Source organism: Telmatherina bonti (genome assembly GCF_933228915.1).
Source record: "Telmatherina bonti genome assembly, chromosome: 24".
NCBI classification, from domain to species: Eukaryota; Metazoa; Chordata; class Actinopteri; order Atheriniformes; family Telmatherinidae; genus Telmatherina; species Telmatherina bonti.
Genome location: NC_136633.1, coordinates 20,918,438 through 20,936,254, shown reverse-complemented (window position 1 = coordinate 20,936,254; position 17,817 = coordinate 20,918,438). Strand labels below are relative to the sequence as shown.

The 17,817-nt window shown below is 43.4% G+C and overlaps 1 protein-coding gene across 2 annotated transcripts in view; it reads left to right on the top strand.

Moving 5' to 3' along the window:
• nrp2a (neuropilin 2a) overlaps positions 1–17,817 on the top strand; it is a 69,049-nt gene that overhangs the window by 32,168 nt on the left and 19,064 nt on the right. For both annotated transcript variants that reach the window (XM_079264161.1, XM_079264160.1), the window contains exons 8-11: positions 5,250–5,394; positions 6,893–7,068; positions 7,234–7,413; positions 7,552–7,696. In XM_079264161.1, coding sequence (XP_079120287.1) covers positions 5,250–5,394; positions 6,893–7,068; positions 7,234–7,413; positions 7,552–7,696 — 646 coding nt within the window. The remainder of the gene's footprint in view (positions 1–5,249; positions 5,395–6,892; positions 7,069–7,233; positions 7,414–7,551; positions 7,697–17,817) is intronic.

Sequence of the window (17,817 nt, the reverse complement as noted above, 5' to 3'; positions counted from 1 at the left end):
GGGGGCTGAGCCCACAGCTTCATAGAGAAATAAAAATAAAAGCTTTTTATTTAAGTTTCCGGTCTGTCCTCTTTTCTCTGCCCTGTTCTTCTTTAAGATTTGCCAGATTTGTTTTTATCATAATTAATGACACAAAACACTCATCTTAAAAGCAAACTGACCTTTGCGACATGATTAGCCTTCAAGTGTCATTTATTGGGGATAAAGGCTCAAAAATCCAGTTTGATTATAAAATATGCTACTTAATGGTTTAAATGTATAAAATTTATCCTTTCTGGATAGTTGGATATTATGCCTGCAGGCAAATATTTGTGTATATGATAAATATAGAATGCGAACATAATAAAAACGTTTTATTTTCCAGAGTAATCACAGTCGGGCTTGTTTGTTCATTCAGAGACACCGTAGAACAATATAAATTGCTCATTTGAAGATGATAAATGATAAAAAAAAAAAGATAAATGATGATAAAATAAATCAAATTAAATCAGTTTCATTCAAGTTGTTAGAGATAGTTTGTTTTTTTTAATCATTGACTTAAAGTTAGTCACATACTGCACCTTTAATGTGAATCCAAGGACCCACAGAGCAGCAGAAGCAGGAACGAAAGCGCCGTTTGCATTTCACTCTTCAGTGGCACCAACAATAAGCCTTTGTACATGCGTGCATATCGCTATGATTTTCTTGACTAATTTTCTCAGCATGGCAACACATTTTCAATCTGACGCCCATGTGACTTTTTAACTCAAGTCACACTCTTCACATATGCACCTCATTACTTGATGAGACGCTAAAACACTCTGGAACTGCAGATCTCACGCAGTCAAACTGGCGGATAGCTGTTTTTTTTGTGTTTTTTTTTGCTGAAATAGACACACATGTGTGTCCAAACAAATTAACTTTGAAAACACACTCACACACACACACACACACTGTCATCTGTCACTGTGTGTGAGGGAACGTCCCAACAGCACGGGTGCTAAACAAGCTACGTGTTACTGAAAAATATTGCGAGGTTGTGCTGAATCTGTCACACGTCCACACACACACACACACACACACACACACACACACACACACACACACACACACACTCATCAGATAACCTGGGTAAGAGAAAAGTAAAACAAAAAACAGCCCACACAGCATTTCTGTCTCCTCTTCATCACTCTATGACGAACCCACAAAACTACACAAACACAAAAGCTGCTTCCATGCTTGTGCATGAAAAACAATACAGTTTTACATATGCATACACGCACACACACACAAACACACACCTACAATCAGTTAAAATCGGTAACATCTGCACCTTGTGGGGGACTTCAGCCAAAGGTGGTCTGAGGATTGCTGTCAAACCTGCGTATGGACACACACTCACAGTTGTGGAGCGTGGCCAGCTGGAACCAGTTCCTACTGTCAACGTCTTCATACTGAAGACTTTGGGGGGGGGGGGGAGTAGGGGAAAGAAGGGATGGGGATATTGGACAGAGAAAGAGACTGGGGCAAAATGGAAATGAGAAAAAAAAAAAAAAAGGAAGAAGGAATGATGCCTTTCACAGAGCAGAGGACGAAGATGTGCCAAAAACAGAAGGCGGTGGGAACAAAAGGACCGGTGAATAAATCAAGCTGTGGAAACGCTTGATTTCCAAGAAACAAACGGTGCACGCTTTAACAAGATCCAGAGAATCTTGTTAGTTTAAGATAAAGGCTGGATTGTTTTCAGTAGACTTGTTGCTCCAACATGTTTGTCCCACAGAAGGCGTGTTTACTCGAACACGCCGTTCTTGGTGACCTCCTTCTTAGAAGTGCCATCAATAGTTAAATACCCATGGCACACTAACATGTCTGACCATCGCTAGCTGCTACCGTGCGTTTAATGGGGTCTTCGTTATAATTTCATGACTCTCCGGATGGCGAGACACAACATGACAACATTAATTATTCACCTCCATGATGGGTGGGGCTCTGAAAGAAAGACGACGGCGGTCGTCAGGCAGATTACAGCCGTGCTCCAGACATTGTTAGCTGGTTGAAAAGTAACCACATTATCAAGAAGTTAGTCAATCACCAACCATCTGCTTCCTCGTGTCATTAACCTTTAACCTTGGAAGCAGCAGGTCGGGAGTCAGATGAGCGACCTTTCAGGTATCCTGACAATGGAGCACAGGAAGTGGAGAGGGGAGGGGGATAGCAACGTCTCAGTTATCCACAAGCTTTCTCCACCCCCCTCCCCTCTCTCTCTCTCTCTTCACATCCAGTAGAAAAAGAGGATTCTTAGTGAACAACTTGTTCTTTTAGTGGCAGTGATGTTGGCCTCATCCCCAGTTTTAATCCAACGATGGAAAAAACAGAAAAAGGCAGCTGGCTTCGGCCATAATGCAGAAGTTGCCCCCCCCCCTTTTTTTTTTTTTTTTTTTTTAAAAAGGGGGCCTAAGCATGTCGTAACAAGATATTTCTGAGAAGCTGATGTTGCCAGATATGAATTTAAACATGATATTGAGTTTTTTAGCATTGTTTGAAGCATATTCGCATTCATCACACTACTAATATATAAGCTTCTACAGATAAATAATGTAGAAGCTTATCTGGCAACATTTCATGTCTTGACATTTGACTTATGCTTGTCCCATTATGTTTTTGTTTTTTGTTTTTCCTTTTATTTCCAGTGAACTTTAAGCAGTGCCAGTAATTCACATCAAAATAGAGGAAATTCCTCTGAATTCGGCCTTATTTTCTTGTTAGGAGATAAATACTGGGACGAAGCGCTTCCTGTTTCAGTGATGAATCTGTGTGTTGTTCCCACTCCCAGTCTCCTATTCCACATTCCTCCACTCATATCACCAAGTCATATCCTCTGTCTTGCATTCAATCTGGTTTTGACTATTCTTCTGAAGGCACCTGTCCTCCCTGCAGACATTTTCTGTTTTCCCCTCTTCCCTCCCGTCTTCCTTTGTTTCAAAGACGACTATATCTTCGAGCGGGGAGCGATGGGTCGGCTGTACATGAGGGCAGATCTTTCGTCACACACTTGTCTTTGAGGGGAGCATGTGTGGGTGTTTACATAACCCCACATCTTCTGTTTTCTTGCCTCTTAGGTAAACAGAGCAGCTGCTGATCTTCGATCCAGCAGCAGATAGGCCAGCGATAGCCCCGCTTATCTGCTCAAACACTCACTCTGCTTTGTATTACCAGTGTCAGCTCCGCTTGATTAAATCAGGCCATGCCCAAAATCAAATAAAACCCCTCGAGGAGGATTTTGAAGCCGCATCGCTCATGCTTTTTCCCGGTTATAGAATTTATGGAACATCATTTTGGGAGTTTTGGGAATTCCACGTTGATATGTCGTCATATTTTCTATACTTGCAGTGAGGATGAGGCATCATTAAAACATCACATTTTCAAGCTGTTTGATCATCAGAGTAAAGTAAAAACCATGTAGCGACCTCTTTTTTTTTTCTCTCTTTAATCTTTAATCCGCCTCCTTGTTGCTGTTGTGTCTCCATCTTTCCATTGTGTGTTGCGGCTCTGATGCCGGTTGCTCCACTATCAGCAGATAGGCCGAATGACACTTAACAGCCACTCAGTCACTTAAAAGACACTTCCTATGCTTATCTGAGTGTGTAGGATGGCTGTGTGTTTGTGTGGGCTCCTGCGGTTTCCGGTGTCTGTGTGGTTTGGAGCGAGTAGCCACCAGCAAGACAGAAGAAAGGCACATGGAGGAGGAGCTGTGGAGAGACATCAACGCTGCGGTCTTAAAGGAGCGATTCAGATGATGTGGTGACAACAAGACAAAGAGCTGAGGGGAGATGATGTGGGGAAGGAGGAAGTTATTCATAATTACCAACTGGGAGTTATGGTTTTGGTCTCGTATAGGAAAGATGGTGCGTCGCGGGGTAACCGCAGGTCGCTTTTCCGCCCCAAAACAGGAGGAAACTTGACCACCCTGGTTACATTTACCCTCTGACCCGGCTGCCTTAACCTGCCGCTTTAAGAGCAAACTGGAAGGAAGGGAGTGTTCGAGGAGAAGAAGTGAATGTTGACGCTTTAAGGTGGACGCCCCGGGAAGTGGATTTCACTCGCATCCTGCCCACCTGCACAGACTTCCTGCATCTGACAGCTAAATGGTGTTCGGTCGTGTCAGGTCACGTCTCCCGCAGCTTCCTACGGTCACCAGCGTGTTGGGTTAGTGGCGTGTTTATGTGTGGGTGAGCGCGCCACCCTTCACTGGGCTTTCCCAGCCTCCCAGCGCTGAACCCCTGACCTCAGAACACATCAACAGCTGGGCCGGTGACATCGGATCTGTGTTTGGGTTGTCTCTGCTTTGTCCGGGCTGCCACTGTGGGTGTGTGTGTGTGTGTGTGAAGTCGAGTGAAACCGTGCACAGTGGGTGGGTGCTAAAGCAAGAGATGTGTAAGTGCATCACTGGGTGTTTCTCAATTCAGGGTCTGCACACTTCCAAGTGCGCAGACTTCATAGGCGACGAAGTGTTCTACGTGGTCTGTACGCACCGAAGTGCGCTTACTGCCAGTAAAATGAGACGGCCTATCTAGTGTATGAGAATTACCCATAGTGCTCCAGTCCTCCGTTGCCTGGCAACTACACATGCCAAGTTTATCTAACTACTGATCCCATTCTTCCACAAAAGACACAAAAATATATTTATATATATATATATATATATATATATATATATATATATATATATATATATATATATATATATATTTTTTTTTTTTTTTTTTTTTTTTTTTAAAATTCCTTTGCTTTCACTCACTAAGTCAATTCAATGACAAAACAGTGTCTTATATCACTGGATTATAATTTAGCACATTTTTAATTACTGTTCATTATTCCAATCTCCAGTTATCTGAGTGACTGTAATAAATTCAGCCTTTTTGAATGAAAGCTGACGAAGACATCTGAGGATGACTGGAAATTAAATTCATTTGTGGTTATTGGACACAAATATGTGTGTGTGTATATACATAAAAATAAATAAATAAACGGTCTGGCTGGTGTGGTACCTACACCAGCGCTCTGCTGGTCATTCTTTTCTATCAGGAACGCAATGAATCCTGGGATAGGAGAGGGTGCAAAGCATACATCTCTTGTATCCTTCGTTTTAAGATAATCTGGAGCCAAACGAAGTGTGGACTTGAAGGCAGGACTGGAAGGAGCCTTTGAATTGAGACAGCACTTGGCGAACAGTAACCCTTGACAGTAACCCTTGTGTGTCTCCCCCGCAGATTTTCCACGCCAACACCGACCCAACTGAGGTGGTTCTGAACCGGGTCCCGCAGCCAGTTTTGGCCCGCTTTGTTCGTATCCGACCACAGACCTGGAAGAACGGCATCGCGCTCCGCTTTGAGCTTTATGGATGCCAGATTACAGGTTAGATTTCACCATTTCTGCTTTAAAGCCAGTCAAACAGCCGTTATCATCCTGCTTTAACATTATATAGAAGGAAAAAAAACGGCCGGTTCAACCCACTAAATGTATAATTTACCCAAAAAAAGATCAAGTTAAACAACATTTAACTTTCTGAGCCATAAAAAAACAGGATCTCACACATGCATTTAGGCTCTCCCTCAGTCCCTCAGCCATGTTTTAAACATGACGACCCTCAGGCTAACTAAAGGAAACTTTTTCGCTCCCTTCCTCCTTCCACTGCAGTGTCATTTTAATCTTCCACTGTTCCCTCCATCTCCAACTCCCTCAACTCAGCTCCTTTCTTCCCCTCTCACGGTTTTAGAAGCTCCTTTTGATGCCTCCTCTTTGCTCTGTGAGCTCCTCCGTATGGAGAAACAAGCGCTCCTCAATCATTCATGGCTCCCCCTGTTCACCCTTACATCAGAACTGTGATTCCATTCAGCCTCAACAGCTGCTACTGAAATGACTATTAGCTCCTGCAGCTCAGGTACAACCACACACAGGCTGCGTCTAAATATAGCAGATGACCTGGAAAGCAAGCGCAACTTTTGGAAATGTACGCGCGTATCTACACTTCCTGTGCCTGGTATTTATTATTTACACCCCCCCTCCCCTCTCTCTCTCTGCATTTGCAGTGACATAACAGCATGAAACTTTGATCTGTGTTCTCTTAAACCGTCAGCACAACTAACATCTCCCCTACTCCCTTCCTCCTTACCCTTTTCTCTCATCCTCTGTGTCTCCGTGCCTCTCAAACCCCCTCCACGCTCCTCCACCATCCTTCCCCGCTCCCGCTGCTCGACTCTGTAGGCGTCTCATCTCTACATTTTGCGCTCCTTGTCCCCGTCTCCCTAAGCCATCAGCTCCAGCTCTCTTTGCCTTTTCCCAACTCTTTCCGCTCCTCTACCCTCCTGCCTCCCAGCGTCTTGTATTATTCCTTCCTTATCCCCTTAAATCCTCATTTCTGCCTCTCACACACTCTCCCGGCAAGTTATTTTCAACCCTCCGCATCTCGATGAGCCTCGTTGCCGAGACGTCGACACGGAGGCTTCCCCGTCGGTGAATGCGTGTGATAAATTGTGGGCAGAAAAAAAAAGGGAAACAATGAAGTAAACAACATTAAGATGCTTAAATATCAGTGTGAGATGTGACGTGAACAAAAAGCAGCAGCGGCGGTGCTTTTATCTCGCTAATCGTGGTCTAACTGCATATTGAACATGAAGCTGAAGAGTTTTAACTTTTCGTTTTTTTATACTTTACTCTCCTCAGTCTCTCATTTCATCCTCTCCTGTTTCTTCCACGCTTAACTCTTAAAGCTTAGTGGCCAGTGATGCAATCCTGCGGCAGAGCTTAACAGCTCCCTGGTGGGAAAGTGTGTAGCAGCACTTTAGGTCGGTGGTAAAAAAAAAAATAAAATAAAAAAAAATAAGTGAAGTACTTTCTGGCCTTTCCACTGCAGATGCTCCGTGTTCAAGCCTGCAAGGCATGCTGTCCGGTCTGCTCCCCGACGCCCAGATCTCAGCCTCCTCCAGCAGGGACATGGTGTGGAATCCCGGGACCGCCCGTCTTGTGGCGAGTCGCTCTGGCTGGTTCCCTGCGCCTGCACAGCCCCTGGCTGGAGAGGAGTGGTTACAGGTACAAAAAAACGCTTTCAGCTACATTTATCCGACTTTAAATCCTTCCTTCAACCTTCCAGCTCACACCTAAACAAGAAGCACTGTGTACGAACAACCAAACCATGTGTTGCTTCGCATGAAACATGGTAAACACCATCCAATTATTTAACCCTGATCGCTGCAGGTGGACCTAGGCGTGCCTAAGACGGTGCGAGGAGTCATTACCCAGGGAGCCCGAGGAGGAGACGCAGGAAGCGGAGCAACCACAGACAACCGGGCGTTTGTTAGGAAGTACAAAGTGGCGCACAGCTTGAATGGAAAGGAGTGGAACTTCATCATGGACATCAAGACAAGCCTTCCCAAGGTGGGTGAAGCAGGAGGGTAGATTGTGTGTGTGTGTGTGTGTGTGTGTGTGTGTGTGTGTGTGTGTGTGTGTGTGTGTGTGTGTGGAGGAGAATCATCATCTTATTATTCATATCTAAAACTCCAATCTTCTGCTCAGATCTTTGAGGGCAACACACACTGCGACACCCCGGAGCTCCGTCATTTTGAAGAGACGGTGGCCCAGTACGTCAGGATCTATCCAGAGCGCTGGTCCCCAGCAGGGATTGGGATGAGAGTGGAGATACTGGGATGTGACCTTCCAGGTAGGAACGTCAGCCGTTGCGTGTGTGATGTTTATCACCTGCAGGCTGAGTGATTTATCCCGCACTGCAATGAGCTCCAACCATCTGAGCGGACCTCGACGAAGGATTAAAACTGCACGACGGTCATTAGAACCCGCCAGAAGGGAAAAGAACCGGCGTTCTCTAAGAAAAGGGGGCTTTTTTTTTTTTCACTCACCTGGTAGATTTACAGATACACAGATTCTATGTGCATTATGATGGACAGGGAGTGGACAAGGTTTGGTTTGCAGGAATGCACCCCTAGAGAGTGAGAGCACTGGTTTGTTCACTTTCCAGCATGGTCTGTTACCCAGATGTGCTTTTTTTTTGCTGGATCATATACAAACACTCTCTCACACACACACATGGACTGTCACTGTTTACCACTCCCTCTGTGCCTGAACAGGATGGCTGGTGTGCAAAGCTCAACATGTTGGGCGCTTATACAAGCACACACGTTCTGACACAGATTTACTAAACAAGGCAGAGAGAAAGTACATGTGTGTTATAGCGCGGCTACAGCCGGAGACCCTGCTTTTCATTACAGTGATTTATGCATGTTTGGAGCTGATGAAGCTCACTGATCTCTAGCTGAGGGAAATATTAGGAATATGTTGTTGTCAACTTCTCGTTTGTCGGCTGTCCAGGCAGCTTGCAGAGAGATTGGAAGATGCATAAGGGGGGAAAAAAAATGAAAGCACGTTAATGATTGTTAAAGTTGGAGTTAACCACTTCTGTTCCCTGCATTTCGCCCAAACACTGCTGGGATAGGCTCCAGCTTCCACGCAACCCTTCATCGGATTCAGCGGTTAGGATAATGAATGGATGACACTCCTCTTTGGGCTTTTTCTTTTTAAAAAAAATCCCCTCCCTGAACTCTCAGGAAACACAGGAAACAATGTGTTTGACATTAACAACATTGACGAGTGACCTGTGCAAGCCACAGCCCATCAGCGCTTTAAAGGTGGAGTATGTAAGATTTTCAATATTTTAAAAATAAATTAACTAATAAAATAACTACAATCATAATTAGATAGTTTTTTTTTAAACATGTAGGTTCCAGTCTGTCCGTATTTGATGTGTTATTAAATTACAAGTTTAATTATTGACCAATGACAAAAAGCACTTTTTTTTACTGGTAGGCAAATATTTAAGAAGGGTCTTTGTCATTAATTAAACTTGTAATTTAATAACACATCAAATATGGACAGACTGGAACCTACATGTTAAAAAAAAACTAATTATGATTGTAGTTATTTTTTTAATTTTTAAAATATTGAAAATCTTACATGCTCCACCTTTAAATAAAAAGAAGCTAAAGATGATAAATCAAGACGCTGAGATTGAACTGCTTTAATAGAGAAGTGACCTGAAATGCAGCGCTGTTGTCACACATTCTTCACACAGCATCACATCTCAGCAGGGATAATGGACCACTGCTGACATGCTGTAAATCATTCATTTCCCTTTCCACTCAAACTATTCAGGCTGTCTGCTCCACCTTCGCTGATGTCTTCACTCTTCTGATTCGTACGCAGGCAGCAGATTCAGGTCTTCCTCCATGTTTCCTACACATGGTTGCAGTTCTCTCCTTCCCCACCCCGAGGCCCAGTGCGTGGGTCTCTAAATGTTTTGGTTCTCTTTTCGTTACCATGCCTCCTCTCCTTTCCCCTCCTCCCCTGTTACTCATCACTCGCACCTCTTTTCCATGCTGACTGCTGTTGGTCCTGACTCCTTCTGTTCCCCCCAACAACACCACCACCACCTCCTTGTTCCTGCACAGCTGCCTCACACACACACACACACACAGCTTCTGCCACAACAGGGTTTTTTTTTTTTTTTTAGACTTTGTACTCGCAGAGTGAAATATTTATGAGCTCGGGCGTAGAAATTTTAGAGATCTGTAATGAATACGGTATATCATCGCAGCTTCTTTCCAGGTTGAATCATTTTGGTCTTTGGAGGCACACACACACACACACACACACACCTATCATTTAAGCCTCAGGTGCTTCAGCTTCACACTGTATTTCTGCTGCATTCAAAATCCCAGGTAATGCAACAGAGCTGACTGCGAAATTATTCCAGAATTTAAGCAGATATCACAGTTGTTTGGTCTTTTTATATGTTCGTTTTTTTTTTTATGGATGTTGACCCTGAGGTTCAAAATTTGACAATATTGATCAAAACAATGCAACATAAAAAAACACATTTTAAAAAGGATGTAACACAACGAAAACAATAGTGGTTCAGATTACACAGTCATTAAAAAAATAAATAAATAAGCACACACAAAATTATTAACAGCATTTCAGAACAAACAACTATAATTTAGAAATTTTGTTTTCCACCCTCTGCTTTGTGTTTATGCAAACGAAACAAAAATGTTTTTGTTTATTCTCCTAAATAGTCTCTAAATCTTTTAAGAAAAAATTATTAGATTGTCTAATAATCTGTTTTTTATTGAACACAACTACAAATATTTAAATTAATTATACAAATGTTTCTGCATGACAGATTGAAAACATGAAATTAAGTTAGAAAAGAACTAAAAATAAACATTTGTTGTGTTTTTTGCTCCACATAGGAGATACTTTCTCTAAAAACAAACCTGTTTTCAGATCCAGTTCCTTCTCAACATGGGAGTCCTCCTTTCATATCAGCTTAACAACTTTTTCATCCGTTGAACGTGTTGTCACGGTGACGTGGAGCTGTGGACCCGAATGCAGGACGGGAGGCAGGAATGCAGAGTCAAGATGTATTTAATGTCCAAAAAAACTCAAAAGAAACACATGAAGCTAACAAAAACACAATGAACCAGCAACAGAGAACATAAACCAAGGGCCATAAATACATGGAGGGGGTTGCTACAAACAGGTTAATTGAATCAGAAAATTAAACCAGGTTAGCTAATGAACAGGAAGCTAAACAAGAAACTAAACTAAACTAAGAAAACGACAAAATAAAACAGGAAGCCAGAACTAAAAAGACACAAGAAATCCAACCCATGACAAGTACATGAATAGTTTCTGTCTGGATTTCATTAGAAAAACCAGAATTGCCTCAGAAAGTCACTGTTTGGGGGTACACTGCCCCCCACACTCCTACATCTTCACTTTAAGGATGTACAACAGGTTCTGAATAGGGTTGAGGTCAGACATTGATGATGGCACCACCATGAGGTTTTTTTTTCCTTTCATACTCATTCATTCATTCATTCATTATCCTGACCGCTTAATCCAATGAAGGGTTGCGGGGAAGCTGGAGCCTATCCCTGCAGTCTTCTGGGCAAATGGCAGGGTACACCCTGGACAGCTCACCAGTCCGTCGCAGGGCTCCTTTAATTCTCATAGCAGCCAAAGTTTCATTGGTATTTTCTGCAGCATGAGATGGCTACAACTAATTGCAGAAGTTACATTTCTTTCTTTTATACCATAGCAGGAAGCGGTCACTGCACATATTTTGACACCCTGAGGCATCCTAAAGGCAAGGCAAGGCCAGTTTATTGATATAGCACATTCCACATACAAGACAATTTGAAGTGCTTTTACATAAAGCATGAAAGCATTACAGCACGGTGCAGAAGAAGCATTGAAAAGTACGTTAAAAACCATCTTTACAAACAAATTAGAGAATTTAAATAAAGGCAGAAAAGGTTCGAATTAAACAAGAGGAAGTGTGAGAAATAATGAACAGTGGGGTTTTAATAAGAGGCAGCTGAAGGGTTCTGTTATCTCACTTCCCATTATTCAAGCCCAAAATATTACTTCACCATGAACTCGCTGACCTCACATCCTTGTTGGGATACGGTTACCATCCACCAACCATCCAGAACTCCATCGATCTGGACCAGGAGGTCACCAACTCCACGCCTCGAGAGCGACCATCCTGCAGGTTTTAAGTGCTTCCCTGGTAGGACTCACTTTACTCCAATGAAAAGGTTCTCCAACAACTTGTTGTCAACATCTGCACCTGCCTGGTAACGAGACCTTGATCTGGGTCAGGCGTGTTGTATGGAAACACTAAAACCTGCAGGATGGTGGCCTTCGAGGACCGGAGTTGGTGATCCCTGATCTGTCACACAAGCAGGGTTTCGGACCCAAAGAGCAGACGGGGAATGTAGCGCTGAAACACAAAGTTTATTACAGGGAAGGCAGGGAAGGGAAGGGAGCTGATAGAATTGCAGACAGGCAGGTGAATGGAGGTTTGGGGGTGCAGGTGGATCCGGGTGTGGCGCAGGACTGGTTGAAGGGTTTGTTCCAAAAGATGGGATCAGACTGGATTCTCTAGGAGGACAAATAAACATTAAACACGAAACAAGCATTTAGGTAAATTCAGGAATACTAGAGAGCAGATACCACTAGTTTGTAGTACGATCTGGCGTTGAATGCTGCTGGACTCGGAGGGATATACCGCTGTGATGGGTTGATGAATGACATCTGGGACTTGGGAGTCTGAAAGAGAACCACCCCCACACACACACACACACACAGTCTGAAGACCCATGGTATGATCTGGACCGTCCAGTATAGCACGGTGTCATCAGAGAATTAAACTGTCTGCATGTATTTCTGAGCCCACCTCAACCATTGCCCTCAGAGCACTGGTTAGGGGTGGCTGAAATACAGCTTCATGCACAACTGCTGCTTCTGGAGGATCCCACATCGGGAGGTTTCTGGGTCTCCACCAGCAGCTTCCGGCTCATCAGGGACTCTGACGGTGTGTTCAGACCAAACGCGTTGTGAGCGTCAAGAGCAGCAGGTTTCAATGTAAAGTCTATGGGGAGGCGCGGCAAGGGGGCGTCGAGCTTTCTCGCGTCGCGTTTTGAGCGTTTTGGGTGTCGGCGTTCCGCGCGGAATGCACCGAAAAATTTAAGAAGTTTTTAAAGTTCGACCAAAAGCCAGAGATGGACAAAGCTGAACTTTGTCCGCTCGACGCGGGGCGTCAACCAATCAGAGCGATCAGCTCGCAGCTCCTGGAGGATTCCTGTGGTGAACCCAGACACGGGGCTGAGATGCCATTACTCGGTGCAATATTTAGGATAACCATTCCTTGCTAAAAAGCTGAATGTTACTGATTTGTTACTAGCAACACTTTGTTTGGGGGGCGGCTCTCTGCTGAGTGCGGCTCTTGTTGCATTAACACTGCCCTATGACAACGTCCTCTAGCTTTATTTACTAAATAAAACCATGCCATATCTCTACTGAATCCGCCATCATTCAAACTGACCGGAGAGAAAGCGCCTCCTCTCTTTTCCGCCGCGTTCGCCGCTCGCTCCAGACACATAAGCGGCAAACGCGGCAGTAGCGTTTTGAGCGTCGGACACAAAAGTGGCAATTTAGTGACCAGCATTTTCGACGCTCAAAACGCGTTTGGTCTGAACACGCCGTAACAGACGTTTCTTTATGAAACTTTGCCTGATCTTGCTTGAGAGTTCCTAAAATCACTCCTTTCACAAAGGATCCTTCTTTTTCCCCATACTGCCTGGAAACTGGGACGTGCTTAATAATGTTGAACAAGCAGCTTAAGTAGTTTGCCTTTCATTAAACTCACCTGAGAAACGTTTTATCAAACCTGTCTTTGTTATCAGAAACAGGAGAAACAACACAAGCTGAACGCTGAATTAACTGAATCCCACGTGCAGAATAGTTTGGAGGAGAGTGTTTGTTACATAAACCCAGAAGGGATGCAACCTGACAGCTGGAGACCAGACATGGTATGAAGTTAAGGTGATGTTTATTTAAATCACCATATGCATGAAATGTTGTGGAACATAAGAAAACAAGGTCTAAGTCAGGAGCTACTCAACTTATGGGTGGGAAATTGATTTTTTTAATTTATTTATTTTTTTTAAATTGAATATTGGGGTTTTTTTGCTTCACAATTTTAAAATCAATTTTTTTTTTTCAAATAAAAATAATTCGTTATAAAACGTTTGTCATTTTTATTGTTTTTAATTGATAATTTTACTTGTCTGCTTGGGCATTATAGCAGCAGAATGATGGTCTGGCTGCTGAGTTGTTTTTGTTTCTAACTAAAATGAAGAAAAATGACAAGCAAAAAAGTTTTGTGCTTTTTTTTTTTTTTTTTTTTTAATTTGTTTGTTTTTTGTTTTTAATATACAAAGATCGGCAATATCGAAAAATCGCAAGAATCGCAATTTAAATCAAATCGGCACCCAAAAAACAGAATCAAAATCAAACCGGGATGAAAGCGAATCTTCACATACCTATTATCTACTAACAGAGCTCAACAATAACTGTACAGTTTTACTACGCTAACTACTGTTAGCGCAATAACTCCCACCGCACAGGGTGTGTTTAACTGGTGAAACAGTGTCTTACTCCGACAACCGGTCACTGTATTGCAAACATTTATTGAATGTGCAACACACGAGCTAGCTACATTAGCCTCCAAACAACCGTGTCGTTGCCAGGTAAACAACTGGAAAACAAAATGAACAAACAGAATATTAAAGCATATACACGTGAATACAAACACATGTACGTTATATATGAAATAAATAGGTTTTTAAGTACAGCGTCTCTTACCAGCTCAGTCTCACCAGCAAACAACGATAACTGCGCAGAAAGACAGGTTCAAACCGTAACAGACACAGACGGGCTTGCGTCACGCCCTAGTTTTCACAATTAAAGCCCCCGCATACACAACATCGAGAAAATAATATAACAACTTAGGATAACCACAGAGTGGTGGCTGGCTGATAATGAGGAATAACACATATAAAATACCCCAACATGCCCCAAAAGGAGTTTACTCCACACAATAACACATCATACAGCAGGTGGCAATGCTGAAGCAACCAATGCTCCCTTCCAAACCGGTCCTTGTTAGGCTGTTAGCACCTGATTGGAACAGAGGAGTGAGTAAAGAGCCAGTCATCTGCACGTAGAAACTGTTTTTCCTGGTTTTCCATCCTGCTTCAACAGCTTTAACTGCATTTCTGTCAGTCTGTTGTGGATTTCCTCATCTCTGTGGCGGATTGTAGCTCGATTCCTTTTGTTGAGGAATGTGCATGATTACTAGGTGACGATGTGCTTTTGTCCCGATTTTATTCCGATTTTTTTATTCCGATTTTTTTGCCAGTTTGATTTAAATTGCGATTCCCACAATTCTTTGATATTGCTGATTTTTGTAGATTAAAAACAAAATAAATGAATAAAACTTTCTTTTTGCTCGTCATTTTTCTTGATTTGAGGGAAAAACAACCCAGCAGCCAGATCATCAAGTTGCTGCTATAACGCCCAAGAAGACAAGTTAAAAGATCAATAAAAACAATAAAAATGACAAAAATTATATAATGGATTATTTTTATTCATTTGATAATAAATCAATTTTTTGACCAAAAAAAAAAAATCGATTTTAAAATTGTGAAGCAAGAAAATCCCAATTTCCAATTTTTTGATTCAATTTTCCCACCCCTAATAATTAGTCATCTAACTACAGGTGCACAGTCCAGACTCCTCTTTAGGAAGACTTGTCAGGGAGAATCTTGGTCTGAGCATATAACCCCACCAAGCACAATATCAGGCTTGTCATTCTTATAGAGTTCTTCTGCATTGTGTGTGTGTGTGTGTGTGTGTGTGTGTGTGTGTTGCATCCATTCATCAGCGTGCCTCGAACCGCCAGAGAGAGATTTACAGAAAGGCTTTCTACATAATTAAAGATTTTTTTTTCCTTTTTTCTTCTCTGACATATCGCTGAGTCAGAATCTCTCGGAGTGAGCAATGTCTCTTATGCAGGGAGCGTTGGCCTTCATCACCCGTGTGTGTGTGTGTGTGTGTGTGTGAGAGAGTGAGTTTTTAGATGTGTGTTGTGAGGAGAAAAAGCTGTTGGCATGCATGCTAACATGCACACTAGCATGCATCTGCATTATCCACGTCGGAGCTCCCCCTGAGTCCAGATGTGAGTGTTGGTGTCTCGTCCCGCGCATGATGATGATGACTTGTATCATCACCTGCCTCGCCAGACGCGTTATGTAACACAACACTGCTGCAGAGGGACTTCCTCTGCATCACAAAGCACACACTTCCTCCACACACATCAAGAACGGGGCTTGGGGCAAGGCAGGCAGGTCACATATGTTATCACGTTTTCTCTCTCTGTCCACACAAATGCTCAAGTCAGTCGCATTCCCACTGCCCCCCCCCTTCTCTTCGACACTCCTGTCACACCCTGGAAAGGTCAGCACATTTACACCGTGACAGGGCCTGACCTTTGAAAGCACAGAGTACTCAGGAGCCGGGGAGAATTTTAATGGACTAGACTGTGTGTTTTGTGTTTACATGTTGAGTTTTTGGCAAAAGGGGGGGGTGTTCTTGTCGGGGCGTCCAGGTAATCTGCAGACTATCGGTTCGTTTTAACGCCACATCTCGGTGTTGAACTGAAGGTCAGACTGGAATAAAAGAGGAATGCAGACGACAAGCTGAGCAAGAGGTGGAAAAATATTTTTGGAAATAAAGATTAGTTTCAAGAAGACGCTGCTTTCTTTGCCTTACCTTCCCAGTATGCCACCAGCGATAAGAGTCTCATTAGGTCGTTAATGACGGGCATAAAGGACATGACATTAACGCTGGGGTAATGTCAGAAGCCGTCGCCAGCTGTGGCCGCGCCTTTCATCTCTGCCATTTCTCCAGCTGGGGCACCGTTGCGCTCATTTCCACAGGAAGTTCTTCGGAGCAGATCAGTGTTGCATCACGTGTTCGCCGTCCTTATTGCTTTTCATAGCTGGAAATGGTAACGCTAGTCATGAGGAAAGGGGTAAGTTCACAGGAGGCCGGAGCAGTGGCACTAACAGGCATTTGGCGTGGTAAATCAGTGTGACTTTAATTTCCTCGTAGATGTTTGGGCTTTTTTTTCTTGTTTCACATGAGCTCATCAGGCGGTGAAGCCTCAAGAGTTGTTTGGATTGGCTCACGGCGAGCCGACAAAGAAATACGAAACACAACACGCACTTTGAAGCGGATGTTAAACGAGCGCTGCATGTTTGTAGTTAAGTGAAAGACACAAGTCTGTTTGTAAACATGTAGCAACAGCCGAATAGCGAAAGAGAAAATGGCTCACGCTTTGTTTGCTTCGTGAATTCTGATCTTCAGCTGAGACATGACCCAAACTTCTGTGTAAACTCCTATAACACACCGGGGTTGACCCATCTGCTCCTAATAACGCTCCTGCATCACATTCCAGTCACAGCCTGCTCAACATGTGTCTCTGCACGCACGTGATTGGTTTTAATGAGCAAACTGTGGCCGTTTTTATGCTTTTTTTTGTACTTTCTTTCTGAAGTTGTGCTTCAGCCGATGCTAACGGTAAAGGGAGAGAAACTCCTTCAGAGTCCATGTGAGTTAAGAGAGAGAGGGAGATGCTAGCGTGTGAGAAAACTCAAAGGTGCTCAAGACAGCAGAGTGGTAGATGGAGTGTGTGTGTTTGTGTTTGAGAATGTGTGCACTGGAGCTTCCCCTGACAGCCAGTGAGTGGTCTCAGAGTGTGATCATCCTGTCCAAGGTCGAGGGGAGTTTGTTAGACACATCCATCCATCAGCCTTAGCGTCAGACATCGCATGTGTGTGTGTTAGCATGTGTGTATTCGAGGGGTCTTTTTGTGTGTGTGCTCTGCACATTTTAACCAGTATGTGTCTAAGACACATACTGACGCCAGAGCTTGCAGACACAACATGACAGGGGCCCTCTGGAGTGTTCTGGGGCGGTGTGTGCCTTCCTCCGCCCGCCTCTGACTGGAGACAAGACAGTTTTTTTTTAAGCTGTAATCCTGCATTTGCTCATAATGAGTTCCTGAAACAGCAGTTTCCAGTTTAAATATTCAAAAACTGCCAGATTTTGTTTGTTTCTTGGTTGGAATAAACAGAACAGAGTGTTATAATTAAAGCCATCATGCTTCATTCCTCTCTGATACTTTCTGCCTTCTTTGAACGGATCATGTCCTCCTTTTAGTGTGGTCCACCGACGGGGAAATTCCACTAAAATAACCTCTCTTGTGAGGACTGTTTCATACAGTCCAGTCGAGGCAGATGGCTGCCCTCCCTGAGCCGGGTTCTGACGGATGTTTTCTTCCTGTTAAAAGGG